The sequence below is a fragment of the Eptesicus fuscus genome, chromosome 5, assembly GCF_027574615.1.
Source record: "Eptesicus fuscus isolate TK198812 chromosome 5, DD_ASM_mEF_20220401, whole genome shotgun sequence".
Classification (NCBI taxonomy): domain Eukaryota; kingdom Metazoa; phylum Chordata; class Mammalia; order Chiroptera; family Vespertilionidae; genus Eptesicus; species Eptesicus fuscus.
The window spans coordinates 104,964,459-104,978,907 of NC_072477.1; the positions used below are offsets into that span (position 1 = coordinate 104,964,459).

General features: G+C 38.5%; 1 protein-coding gene across 1 annotated transcript in view; it reads right to left on the reverse strand.

Moving 5' to 3' along the window:
* Nucleotides 1-2,538: 2,538 nt before the first annotated feature.
* Nucleotides 2,539-14,449, reverse strand: part of TSPAN3 (tetraspanin 3) — a 54,318-nt gene continuing 42,407 nt past the window's right edge. The window contains exon 7 of the mRNA XM_008160855.3: nucleotides 2,539-3,407. Within this exon, the coding sequence (XP_008159077.1) occupies nucleotides 3,315-3,407 (93 nt within the window). The 3' untranslated portion in view covers nucleotides 2,539-3,314. The remainder of the gene's footprint in view (nucleotides 3,408-14,449) is intronic.

Below are 14,449 nucleotides of genomic sequence, written 5' to 3' on the forward strand. Positions count from 1 at the left end.
TTAAAAAATGACAACAGCCAATACAACAATAGCCATCTGGTATGAATGAATCCAAATTATACCTATTTTTTTGGTCAGAACAGCAAAGAATATAGTATATTTTTTGTTGTGCCGCAGAATTTTAGTAATTAGTTTATGTGTGCTATGAGATGAAAGAGGTTGAAAATCATTGGTCTATGTCATAAGGGACAAAACTATGGAAATGCTCCAGACTAAAGAAGAACAAAGAGACATGACAACTAATCCAGAAGTAAAGGCAAAAAAAATGCTATAAAGGACTTTATGATGTCAATTGGCATAGGAAGGGTAAAGTATTGTATCAGTGTTAAATGTACTAAATTTGATAACTATACCATAGTTATTAGGGACTATTTTTAGGAAATACCCACTCAAATAGTAGGGATAAAGCACCATGAGATATGTGCAAAGAGAGACTGAGAGCACATGTAAGATCACAAATGACAAAATCAAATGGGGCAAATGTTAATGGGTGAATCTAAGAAAAAGAAATTCAAGCTTTATATACACAACTCTTATTCTTGCAACTTTTCTGTAAGTTTAAAGTTATTTCCAAAGAAAATTAACTTTTTTAAAAAGCAGGATGATATAGCAACGGTTCTCAGCCTTCATTGCATTCTGGAAGTACCCAGACATTTGCAGTTCTCAGTTTCCCAGATGACTCCAAAGTACAGACAAGGGTAGGAAACACTGACACAGTGGGAGAGCGCGATCATTAAATTCAGACACAGCAAGTAGCTCTTCTACCCTCTGAAGAATAAGCACTGGGGGACAGGGAGTCAGGGTAATAAAGACTCCCAATCTTAGCTCTGTGTAGAATGGCAGAAACTCTGGAGACATTAAGCAGGTAGAAGTTGAATTTGTATGGAACTGGCCAACATGGACAGATTCCCATTCAGTGGTTCCCAGACAATGGAAAAAAGACATTTCCAGGACTATGCTAGGAATTATGCACAACTTAAAGCTGGCAGAAACTAGAATGGTTTAACAGGCCCCAAAGTAACCATCTCATCTTTTTTGGCTTCACTGATAACATGGTCTATTTCGGTGTAACTTTCAGAGCACAATGGAGGAAGCTGCTCTCTCACCAGGCAAGCAAAGAGGAATCAGTAAAGGAGGGATGTATGGAATTAGTCTCTTGGACAAGTTCAAGGAGTGAGCTAGCAATTGGCACATTTTCCCAAAGCACTTTCCAACTCTAGAGCCTCAGTTCTGTCATGCAGAAATCACTGAGGGCTAGCAACATCATAGTCCAAATACTGCTCACCTCAGCTCCACCCTGTGAGAGGGTAGCCATGGAATGGTACATAATGAAACCTGGAAGGGGGAGGGGGAGAAACAGGGCTGGGTGCAGAAGGTGGCTGTAAAAGATCATGAAGATAAGCAAAACATTCTTACCCACTGTGCAAGAGGTGGGATGGGTTAGTGGAACATATTAAATCTCCTATAGTTCTCAGAAATCATGAAAGTTTTAACTTCCACTCTGTGAACAGGAGTTAGTTTGTTCTCCTCTCCTTTCTCACATCTTCTCCATTTTTCAGGCAGGACAAACTTGCATGATATTTCAGTATCTCAAAACTGATAGGTCCAAACTGAATTTGAACTCATGCCCCTAGATGTGGTCCTTTCTTGCTCCCTACCTCTGTGACTAATACTGTTTTCTCAGCTGGCTGAACCAGAAACCAGGGACTCATCCTATACACCTTCCTTCCACTCCTTTCTCTCTCCCCCACATCCAACTAATAATAAAATTCTGTCATTCTCCCTCAAATTCCGTAATCGCAGCCCCTCACTAGCTCCACCAATAGTGCCCTACTCCATGCTCTTCAGCTCTCTCCTGAACCATCCAATCCACCTCACTGAAGCCTAGTCATATCCCCTCCAATCTGTCCTCCCCACCACAGCCACAGCCACAGAGGTCTCTAAAACAGGTCCACTCATATCACACATGACTGCCTCCACCCATAGGTAAAGTCTGACTCTCCATAGGATGTCATGTAAGACTCTAGAGGACCCAGCCTTTGCCACTTCAACTTCCTTTTCCAGTCTTGCATTTTAAAATCCAGGCACAATGAGCTACTGGTAGCTCCCTATGCATTCCATCCCACTGCACACTCCTGGTACCACCTCCCACAAAGCCTATCCAGCTTCTGAGCTTGGGCCTCTTCTCTAGGAAGTTGCCCTGACTTCTCTAGGCACCTCCTTTAGGTTTCCATTCTTTTGTCACTACAAACACTGTATTGTATGAAAATTACCTGCTTCTGTGTATGTCTACTATATTAGGACTCCACATACCTCGAAGGCAAGGACAGCATAATCATTGTACCCCCAGCACATGCACAAGTAGATTCTCCATATTTGTGAGATATAAGGAACTGAAAAGCATCTGTGCATTTGGAATATCAAGACCTTCAGAATTTGGCAAGAGATACAATTAAAACACATACAAATCATGATGAACTGTAGATGGCACCAACATATAAATCATTGAAATGCCCCCAAATAATTAAAAACTACATGTTAAGGGATAATACAGAGTTTATTGAATTAGATTTTTATATTTACAACTGAGATCACATCTACATACTATTTTGCTAGTCTACATGGTACATTATTTCTAACAAAATTAGACTTACAATGAATGGGCTCAATCATACAAACACACACACTCTAATTGTTTTAAAACAGTAGTGCATACATTACATTATACTCCTCCTATAAAGCCAGCTTTAATTAAAAACCTCTAGTTTCAAAGATCAATCTGATTTTGAAGATGAACTAAGGTGTACATTGTATAATACTAAAATCTATTTTAGCCATTTTGTATAGCTGCTGTCATATTGGACTATGGTATATAGTTTTTAAAAGGACACTGATGAGGGGCACCACCTGGTGTTAACTCCTCCTTCCCCCAAAAAACGTCTGGCCAAGAGCTGTCCATGGTGGTACCCCAAGGACCCAGTGGTACTTCAGCAGCAGTCCCATTGCTGCTGGGAGGAAACAGAAGCAGTCCACGTCCTCCTTTAATTCTACCACACGACACAACTTGCAAATGGCTCTGAAATTAGAACATTTACCACTTTACTTAAAAACTTAGGGATGTGAAGAGTCCATTAGAACAGGGGAAAAGGAAGTCTTAAATGGGAAGGAAAGTAAGTGGGCACATGAAGAACCAAGCTGCTCTGTCTGACATGTGTGCTTAAACTAAATGAACTGTGGAGGCCAACAGCAGTAGACCTGCTCAATTCACCTTCCAAATTAGAACAAGACTAAAAAGCTCAGGCTTGAGTTTTCTACTATGCATAGGTTCCGCCAGTGATGAGGAGCTCATAAGCTGGATCTCTACTCCTTCTGCACAATACGATGCATGCACACAGCATGCCCAGCAGCTGTGGGAAGAAAATAACAATGGAAAAGAAAAGCTGAGAACCTTTATACGGCAAGTATATATTTCTTTGTTGGCAATGAAGCTGTTTCAAAGTCCAGTGACTTCAAATCATCAAAAAAGCAGTAACAAGAGTAAGAGAAGCAACATGTAATGAACACATTATCTTTTCAGGAACTAAGTACCAAGTTTTAGCTTCCCTCACTTACATCTAAGAACAATTTGTGAAGCTAGCCAAGAATCAAGGCTCTCCCTACTGCCATCCCCACTCCCAATCCAGAGCAATGCTGTACAAAAGAACTTTGTGCAATGATAGAAACCTTCTCTATTTGAGCTGTCAAAATATGGTAGCCACTAGCCACTGCAACAAAAGAATTGTGTTTTTATTTTATTTAAATTAATTTAAAGTTAGAAATATATGACCACTAGTTACCACACTGGATAGCAAAGTTCTAGAAAGTAGAATGACCAAGGCTATTTGTTGAGGAAATTTAATGGTGGTCTTTTCAGGCATATGGATTTGGAGGAGACAGGCTTTATAACGCCCACAAATTTCAGTACATGTGTAGCCCAAAAGCTCTATGGCGGAACACCCCTTCCCCTCCCCCAAAACGTAATTTGCAGGTTTTGTTTCATTCACAATTATTTCTTATTTTTTAAATCCAGATTTGGCTCTGAGGTATTACATACATATTACTTTGTAAAGGTCACAACTCCATCATTTTATTTTAATAAGCCCTAATCCTTCTGTAGTAGCAAACTGGAATAGTAATAAAGTCATGCCACATTATTTTGGATAAGCAAGATGATTAAGTTGGATTAAGCAGAAAACTATTCTAGAATTTTGACCTCACAAAATATAAGGCATGCGACTTTTTACAAAATATAAACTAACAAAAGATCTAAATATGAGTAAGTTAATTTCCTGTTCTAACTTTTCATTGATACTGAAAGGTCTCAGTTATTTGGTTTTAAAAGGCAAGGCCCTCTGTACACATAGGGTCAATCTAATTTCAACACAAAGTACCCGACCCATAAACAGACTCTCACATTCTATCCATTCAGGATATCTACTTGTTGCTTCCATTCGTTTTATTACATCAGTATTTCTGAGTGCTTATTAGTACAAATCACCTGAAAGACATTTTAAAACTGGATATTGAAAGTTTTCCAAATATCTTAAGCCAATTCTAGACATGTTTAGTGCCTAATTCCTAAAGTAATGTATTTCTGTTGACAGTACAGCAAAATATTCTTAGAACTGCTATAAAATCAAACAATTATATTCCTAGACAATGTCAAATTGAGCAATAAACATGCTAAGCTCAGAAATTACTGATATGCAAGGTAAAAAATTATCTCTTCACATCCCACTTTCCTCACATTCCTTTCAGTTGGAATGTGAGGAAAGTGGGATGTGAAGAGATAATCTTTAACTTCTACTGAAGGGATCAGCATTTTGAAAATGGGGTCTGCAACAAGTATAATTTCTTTCCTCACTTTTACTTCACTTAGGTCAATTTATTTTGGTTTAAAAACAAATTTAAAAGCTTGAAGAGAACCTATTCATGCTTGTGAAAGGAGTCTGTTTAAAAACATTAAGTTATGCACAATAAATCTTTTCTCCTATTCAGTAAGTCGTCTTTTTGTTTTGTTGATGGTTTCTTTAGCTGTGCAAAAGCTTTTTAGTTTAATGTAGTCTCCTACACAATAACTTTTTTTTAATCCTCACCCGAGGATATGGTTGTCTCCATACGCTCCCTAACTGGGGATCAAACCTGAAACCTAGGTATGTACTCTGACTGGGAATCAAACCTGCAACCTTTTATTTACAGGATGATGCTCCAACCAACTGAGCTACTGGGCCAGGCCACAATAATTGATGAACCTTTATCAAGACTCATCAAATCTCATCACTAAGTATTACAGGCCCATTTCCAAAGTTTTGGCTATAGAGAAATGTCACTGATTATTGAAAATTTCCAATAATAGACTGTTGGAAATATCATACAAATATTTTAGCCCCAGTATTATTTCTTGCACTGAAAATTTCCCCTACAATATTCAAGTCATGAAAAATAATCTACACTTAGCCCAAATACAATACCCAGCAACTATAAAGCATGATTACTAAATATAGAGGTAAATGGTGATTACAAAAACCATTAAGGATTAAAACATTCTATGATAAACTATGTAGGTGGCATTATGAGGAAATTGGTATTGTTATACAAGTTTATTTTAACTGTACACTGGAAACACTCTCGTCTAAGAAAATTTGGAAATACCTAACAAAAATTTACTAATACTCTGGCTCTTTAATTTAATGCCTACAATTTTTGCTGCAGACTTTGCACACACCTGCAGAAGATATTCACTACTTGCATTCCTGTGACAGCAAGAATTGCATAAGTGCCTATTGAGTAGATAAATTACAAAGTATGCCATCAAAATGAAATGCTATACAGCTATAGCAAGTTATTAATGTTTTAAAAAGCAAGGTACAAGCAACAAGAAAATAGCAGCTTTAAATGACACACAAGATCAGATGGATTTAACTGACATTTATAGAACATTTCACCCCAAAACTATAGAATATACATTTTTCTGAAGTGCACATGGGCATTCACAAAGATAGACCATATGTTAGGATACAAAATAAGTCTCTCTACAAGTTCAAGAAGATTGAAATCATATCATTTCTCTTTTTGGATCACAATGGCATGAAACTAGAAATCAACTAAATAAAAACACTCAAACATATTCAAACACATGGAGGCTAAATAGCATGTTATTAAACAACTAGAGGCCCAGTGCATGAAATTCATGCACAGGGGAGTGGGGGGTGCCTCAGCCTGGCCTTCACCCTCTCGCAATCTGGGACTGCTGGCTCCTAACTGCTTGCCTGCCTGCCTGATCACCCCTAACCACTCACCTGCCTGATTGCCTCTAACCGCCTCTGCCTGCCTGCCTCATTGCCCCTAACCACTCACCTGCCTGCCTCATCGCCCCTAACCACTCGCCTGCCTGCCACATTGCCCCCTAACCACTCACCTGCCTGCCTCATCGCCCCTAACCATTCGTCTGCCTGCCACATTGCCCCCTAACCACTTGTCTGCCTGCCTGATCACCCCTAACCACCTCTGCCTGCTGCCTGATTGCTCCTAACTGCTTCCTGGGTGGTGGGGCCAGCCAGGGCAAGGGGCCATGGTGGTTCTGGTCTCTGGTCATTCTGGTCACTCCACCATTTTGGTCGTTGGGCTTTTATTATATAGGATAATAGGTTACCAATGAGATAAAGGAAGAAATAAAAAACTTCCTGAAAACAAATTATAATGAACATAAAACTACACCAAATATATAGAACAAAGTGAAAGCAGTAGTGAGAGGGAAGTTCATAGTATTACAGTCCAACTTCAAGAAACAAGAAAAATCTCTAATAAGCTATCTAACCCTATAATTACAAGCACTACAAAGAGAACAATAAGAAATGCCCAGAGTAAGTACAAGAAAGGAAATAATAAAGATCAGAGAGGAAATAAATGACATAGGTACTTAAAACAATAGAAAAGATCAATGAAACTAAGAGCTGATTCTTTGAAAAGATACACAAGATTTATGAACCTTTTGCCAGACTCATCAAGAAACAGAGAGGACCCTCATATATAAAATCAGAAATGAAAGAGGTGAAGCAACAACTGAATATAAAGGATTGTAAGAAAATACTATGAGCAAGTATATGTCAATAAATTGGACAATCTGGGTGAAGTGGACAAATTCCTAGATATATACAATCTTACAAAAGTCAACAAGGAAGAATCAGAAAACCTGAATAGACTGATAACTACTAATGAAATTGAAGCAGTAATAAAATAATTCCAAGCAAACAAAAGTCCTAGACTAGGTGGCTTGACAAGGAAGTTTTACTAAACATTCAAAGAAGAACTAACATTTATCCTCCTCAAACTATTCTAAAAAAATGAAGAGTAAAGAAGACATCCAATCTATTTTTATGGGGCCACATTATCATAATTCCAAAACTAGACAAAGACACTAAAAAGAGAAAAAATTACAGGCCCATAACTCTGATGAACATAGATGCTAAAATTCTTAACAAAACATTAGCAAAATTAGATCCAGCAATACATGGAAAAGATAATACTCCATGACCAAATGGAATTTATTCCAGGGATGCAAGGCTGGTACAATATTCACAAATCAATAAATGTGACATATCACATAAATAAAATTAAGGATAAAAATCACATGATCATACCAATAAATGCAGAAAAAGCATTCTATAAAATCCAACACCCATTTTTTGATAAAAACTCTCAGCAAAGTGGGAATAAAGGGATCATACCTCAACATAATAAAGGCCATATATGACAAACCTAGAACCAACATCATACTCAATGGGCAAAACTAAAAGTGTTTAACCTAAGAACAGGAACAAGAGAGGCTTGCCCACTTTCACCACTCCTATTCAACATAGTACTGGAAGTCCTAGCCACAGTGATCAGACAAGAAAAAGTAAAAAATCATAATTGAAAAGGAGGAAGTAAAACAGTCATTATTCACAGGTAACATGGTATTGTATATAGACAACCCTAAAGGCGCCATCAAAAAAACTAAACAAAAAAAAAAACCCTAATAGATTTAATAAATGAATTCAGAAAAGTAGTAAGATACTAAATTAACATCTGAAAAATCTATGGCATTTTCATACATGAATAATGAACTCTCAGAAAAAGAAACTAAACAAACAATCCCATTTACCATTTCAATAAAACAAATAAGATACCTAGGAATAAACATAACCAAGAAGGTAAAAGACCTGTACTCAGAAAACTACAGGACACTGAGGGAATTATCAATGGTGATAGAGTAAGTGGATAATATACAGACATGCTCTCAGGACCAAACTGGAATTACAACTAAAAAACATCCTGAATAATCAACTGAAGACTAGCTGGAAAGAAACCTGACAACTAAGGACAGAAAGTGGAGACCGCATAGAAACTGGTAGGAAGGGCAGAGGCACAAAAGGGCTGGCTGAGCTCCCACAGACAGCAGCTGAAGTTTTAGAGAGATAGCTCAGCCATTGAGAACTCTGGGATCTAATCGCCAAACTGGGCCCCCCAGCAGAGAGCACCAGAACTGAAAAAGGTGCCCACATAACATCTGGCTGAGAAAAGCAGGAGGATTATTGACTGCCAGGGAAAGAACTCTGAAAATGCAGGCACCCTCTTAGACAGCCAATACAAAATATTTCATGTGCAGCCACTCACCTTGTGCTCTGGCAGAGGAAGGGCAGAATGGACTGGAGCTGTCTGAGCAGAAGACAGGGCTGGAGGCTCTGGGGTTAGAACTCAGAAGGCAGACACACTGATTTCATGTGCTGAGTCATTCCCTCACTCTGCAGAGGTCATCTTTCTCAGGCAGACATTTGCTAAACAAGCACTTTTGCCTGGGGGGAAGAGATTTGACCCACTCTATTGGAAAACACCTTGCCCCATGGTGTGGAGTTTCTGAGGCCCATTTAAAAATTGAGAATAACAATTAGCCTCCAGGCAGAAGCAATTGCCCCACCCTGATGGAAAAATTCATGCTGCACTTTTGGACAATTGCCTGAGGGCTACTCAAGGATGAATCTAATCAGTCTGTAGGCAGAGGTGGTCCCTGGAGGTTTTGAGTCTGCCTGATCTAATTTTAAGAAACAGTGTTTGACACTGTCCTGCACTAGACTTTGAGAGGCATAGCAGGTCTACCTAACATAGAGTCACAACCCCAAACAGGCAGCCAAAATGAGGAGACAAAAAAAAAAAAAAAATGAAAGAACAAGAGAATTCTCCAGAAGGATAAATGAAATGCCATAAGAAATTTATCTGATATAGAGTTCAGAATAATGATAGAAAAGATGCTCAACAGTACAAGAAAAGATATAGTAACTATGAAAAAAGAACAGTCGGAAATAAAGAATGGCATAGCACTAATAAAAAACACATTGGAAGGAATACACACAGGTTAGGGGAAGCTGAAGATTGGATCAGTGAATTAGAAGACAAGGTAGAAAAAAATCACTCAAAGAACTAAAAAGAAAAAAAAAACCTAAAAAATGGAGGACAGCATGAGGGAGCTGTGGGACAACATGAAACTTAACAATATTCACACAGTAGTTGTGCCAGAAGGGGAAGAAATGGGGCAAGGGATAGAGAACTATTTGAAGAAATAATGGCACAAAACTTCCCAAAACCTGGTGAAGGAAAAAGTCACACAAGTACAGGAGGCACAGAGAGTCCCAAGCAAGAAGAACCCAAAAAAGCACCCCCCAGACACATCATTAATTAAAACACCAAAAATTAAAGACAAAGAGAGAATTTTAAAGGCAGCAAGAGAAAAGCAAATTGTTACCTACAAAAAAGCTCCCATAAGGCTGTCATTTGATTTCTCATCAGAAACTCTACAGGACAGAAGGAAATGGCATGAAGTACTCAAGGTCATGGAAAGCAAGGATCTGAAATAAAGATTACTATATCTAGCCAGAAGATGATGCAAAACACATCCTATCTAATAAAGAGGGAATATGCTAATTGACCATGACAACCTCACAAAGATGGTGGCACCCACAGCCAATAAGGAGGAAATATGCTGACTGCCACATCCTCAAAGATGGCGGCGCCCACAGCCACAAAATGGCGGCACCCAGTTGCCTCACCCCTGCTGGGGTGGCAGGCCCGGCATGGCCAGGCCCGCCCCCAGGCAGGTCCAGCCACACGCCTGCCTCCGGAGTCCTTCAGTCCCCTCAGCCCCCCAAACACCCAAGGCTGGCCCAAGGAACAGGCAAGCCTCGGATGGCGGCTGCACAGCTGCCCAGGGCCGGCTCAAAGTGCAGGCAAGCCTCAGATGGCGGCTGCCCAACTGATGCCAGAGGCACAGGCAAGCCGCAGATGGAGGCTGCCCAGCTGTCCAGGGCTGACCCAAGGCACAGGCAAGCCTTGGATGGTGGCTGCCCAGCCACCCAGGGTCAACCAAGGCTCTGGTAACCAGGGTCGGCTGAGACTTGCACTGCCAGCAGTGGCAGCAGCAGAGGTGTGATGGGGGCGTCGCCTTCCCCTGATCACCAAGTCACCTCCCACCCCTGAGGGCTCCCGGGCTGTGAGCGGGGCAGGCTGGGCTGAGGGACTCCCCTGCCAGTGCATGAATTTTCATGCACCGGGCCTCTAGTGGTGAAATAAAGAGCATCACTACCAAACCATCATTATAAGAAATGCTAAAGGGACTGCTATAATGAAAAGTAATAGAGAGAGAAACCTAGGCATACAGAAATAAAATGGCAATAAATAAATACCTATGCATAAACTTAAATGTAAATGCATTAAATGCTCCAATCAAAAGACATAAGGTAGCTGAATGGGTACAAAAACATGACCCAACTATATGCTGTCTACAAGAGACCCACCTCAGAATAAGAGGATAAGAGTGAAGGGATGGAAAAAATTTTTCCATGCAAAAGGAAATTTTAAAAAAGCTGGCGTAACAATATTCATATTGGACAAAATAGACTTCAAAATGAAGGCCATCACAAGAGACAACAAAGGTCACTACAAAATATCCAACAGGAGTATATAACACTGGTAAACATATATTCATCCAATATAGGAGCACCTAAATGTGTAAAAAAAACTTCTAGAGGACATTAAGGGAGAGGACAACAGCAAAACAGTTATATAGGGGATTTTAACACCTCACTGACTTTACTGGATAGATCTTCCAGAAAAAAAAAATTAACAAGGAAACAGTGACTCTAAAGGACACACTGGATCAAATGGATTTAAGTGACATTTATAAAATATTTCACCCCAAAGCTGAAGAATATACATTCTCCTCAAGTGCACATGGGTCATTCCCAAAGATAGACCACATATTATGACACAAAACAAGTCTCTATAAGTTGAAAAAGGCTGAAATAATATAAAGCATCTTCTCAGATCACAGTGGAATTAAATTAGAAATCAACAATAATAAAAACACCCCAAAACATAAATCATTCCAACACATGGAGGCTAAAGAGCATGCTATTAAACAATAAATAAGTTACCAATGGGATCAAGAAATAAATTTAAAAAAAAAACTTCCTGGAAACAAATGAAAATGAACACACAACAACCCAAAATCTCTGGGACACAGCAAAAGCAGCCCTGAGAGGGAAGTTCATAACACGACAGGCCTACCTCAAAAAAAGAAAAAGAAAATTAACAATAAACGATTTAACCCTACAACTTAAAGAATCAGAAAGAGAACAACAAAAAAAGCCCAAAGTAGAAGGAAGGAAATAATAAAGATTAGAGCCATGGAGACTAAAAAAAATAATACATAAAATCAATGAAACCAAGAGCTGATTCTTTTGAAAGACAAATAAGATTGATGAAACTTTAGCCAGACTCATCAAGAAACAAAACAGAAGACTCAAATAATGAAATCAGAAACAAAAGCTAAGAAGTAACCACTGACTCCATAGAAATATAAAGGACTGCAAGAATATACTAGGAACAACTATATGCCAACAAGAAGCTGGACAATGTGGATGAAATGGACAAATTTGTAGAAAAATACAATCTCCCAAAACTGAATCATGAAGAATCAGAAAATCTAAATAGGTCAATAAAAACTGATGAAATAAAAGCAGTAACCAAAAAACTCTCAGCAAACAAAAGCCCAGGTCCGGATGGCTTCACAAGGGAGATTTACTAAACACTCAAAGAAGAACACCTATCCTCCTCAAACTATTCCAAAAATTCCAAAAGGAAGAAACATTTTCAAGCTCTTTTTATGAGGCCAGTATTATCCTAATTCCAAAATCAAATAAAGACACTACAAAGAGAATTACAGGCCAATATCCCTGATGAACATACATGCTAAAATCCTCAACAAAATATTAGCAAATCAGATCTAATAATATATTAAAAAGATCATACACCATAATCAGGTGGGATTTATTCCAGGGATTCAAGGCTGGTATAATGTTTGCAAATCAATTAACATGATACATCACATAAACAAACTGAAAGACAAAAATCACATGATCATACCAATAGATGCAGACAGAGCATTCGACAAAATCCAACACACATCTTTGATAAACACACTCAGCAAAGTGGGAATAGAGGGAGCACATCTCAAAATAATAAAGGCCATATATGACAAACCTACAACCAACATCATACTCAATGGGCAAAAACTAAAACCATTTCCCGTAAGAACAAGAACAAGACAGGGATGCCCACTTTCACCACTCTTATTCAACATAGTACTAGAAATCCTAGCCACAGTGATTAGACAAGAAAAAGAAATAAAAGGCATCCAAATTGAAATGGTGGAAGTAAAACAGTCATTATTCACAGATGACATGATATTGTACACAGAAAACCCTAAAGACTCCACTGGAAAACTACTAGATTTAATAAATGAATTTGTCAATGTAGCAGGATACAAAATCAACACTCAAAAATAAATGTGTTTTTTTTATACACCAATAATGAATTCTCAAAAGAAGAAACTAAACAAACAATCCCATTTACCATTGCAATAAAAAAAATAAGATACTTAGGAATAAACTTAACCAAGGAGTTATAAAAGACTTATACTCAGAAAACTACAGAACGTTAAAAAAAGAGATAGCGGAAGATATAAACAAGTGGAAGAATATACCGTGTTCATGGACTGGTAGAATTAACATGATTAAAATGTCCATATTACCCAAGGCAATCTACAGATTCAATGCAATCCCTATTAAAATACCAACAGCATATTTCACAGACCTACACCAAACACTCCAAAAATTTATATGGAACCAAAGAAGACCCAGAATAGCTGCAGCAACCTTGAGAAAGAAGAACAAAGTTGGAGGAATCACAATACCAGATTTCAAGTTATACTACAAAGCCACCGTAATCAAAACAGCCTGGTACTGGCCCAAGAACAGGCATATAGACCAATGGAACAGAACAGAGACTCCAGAAATCAACCCAAGCCATTAAGCTCAATTAATATTTGACAAAGGAGGCAGAAGCATACAATGGAGTAAAGACAATCTCTTCACTAGATGGTGTTGGGGAATATTGGACAGATACACCCACTATATGGGAAAACATATTCACCAAGGATATATTTGATAAAGGGTTAATTTCCAAAATATATAAAGAACTCATACAATTCAACACCCAGAAAATAGACAATCCAATTAAAAAATAGGTGACCTCAAAAGACACTTCTCCAAAAAGGACATAGAGATACCAATAAACTTATGAAAAATGTTCAACATCACTAGTCATCAGAGAAATGCAAATTAAAACAACAATGAGGTATCACCTCACACCTACCAGAATGACTACCATCAATAAATCAACAATGTGCTGGCAAGGATGTGGAGAAAAGAAAACCCTAGTACATTGCTGGTGGAAATGCAGCCACTGTGGAAAACAGTATGAAGTTTCCTCAAAAAATTAAAAATGAAATTGTCATTGTAACCCAGTGATTCTACTTCTGGGAATATAACCTAAGAATCCTAAAACACCAAACGTAAAGAATATATATGTAACCCCTATGTTTATAGCAGTGTTATTTAAAATAGCTAAGATCTGGAACCAGCCCAAGTGCCCATGAATAGATGAATGGATAAAAAAAAAAAAAAAAAAAAAGCCGTGGTACATTTTCACAATGGAATACTATACAGTTGTAAAAAAGAAGAATTTCTCACCCTTTGGGACAGCATGGATGGACCTGGAGAATATTATACTGCATGAAATAAGCCAGTCAGATAAAGACAAATATCATATGATCTCACTCATATATGGAATCTAATGAACATAATAAACTGACAAACAAAACAGGTCCAGAGGCATAGATGCATATCTCAGTGGGAGGATGGGGGAGATGGGAAAAAATTAACCAAAGTAGTTATATACATACTAGGCGCCCAGTGCACGAAATTCGTGCACTGGGGAGGGGTCCCTCAGCCAAGCCTGCCCACTCTCACATACTGGG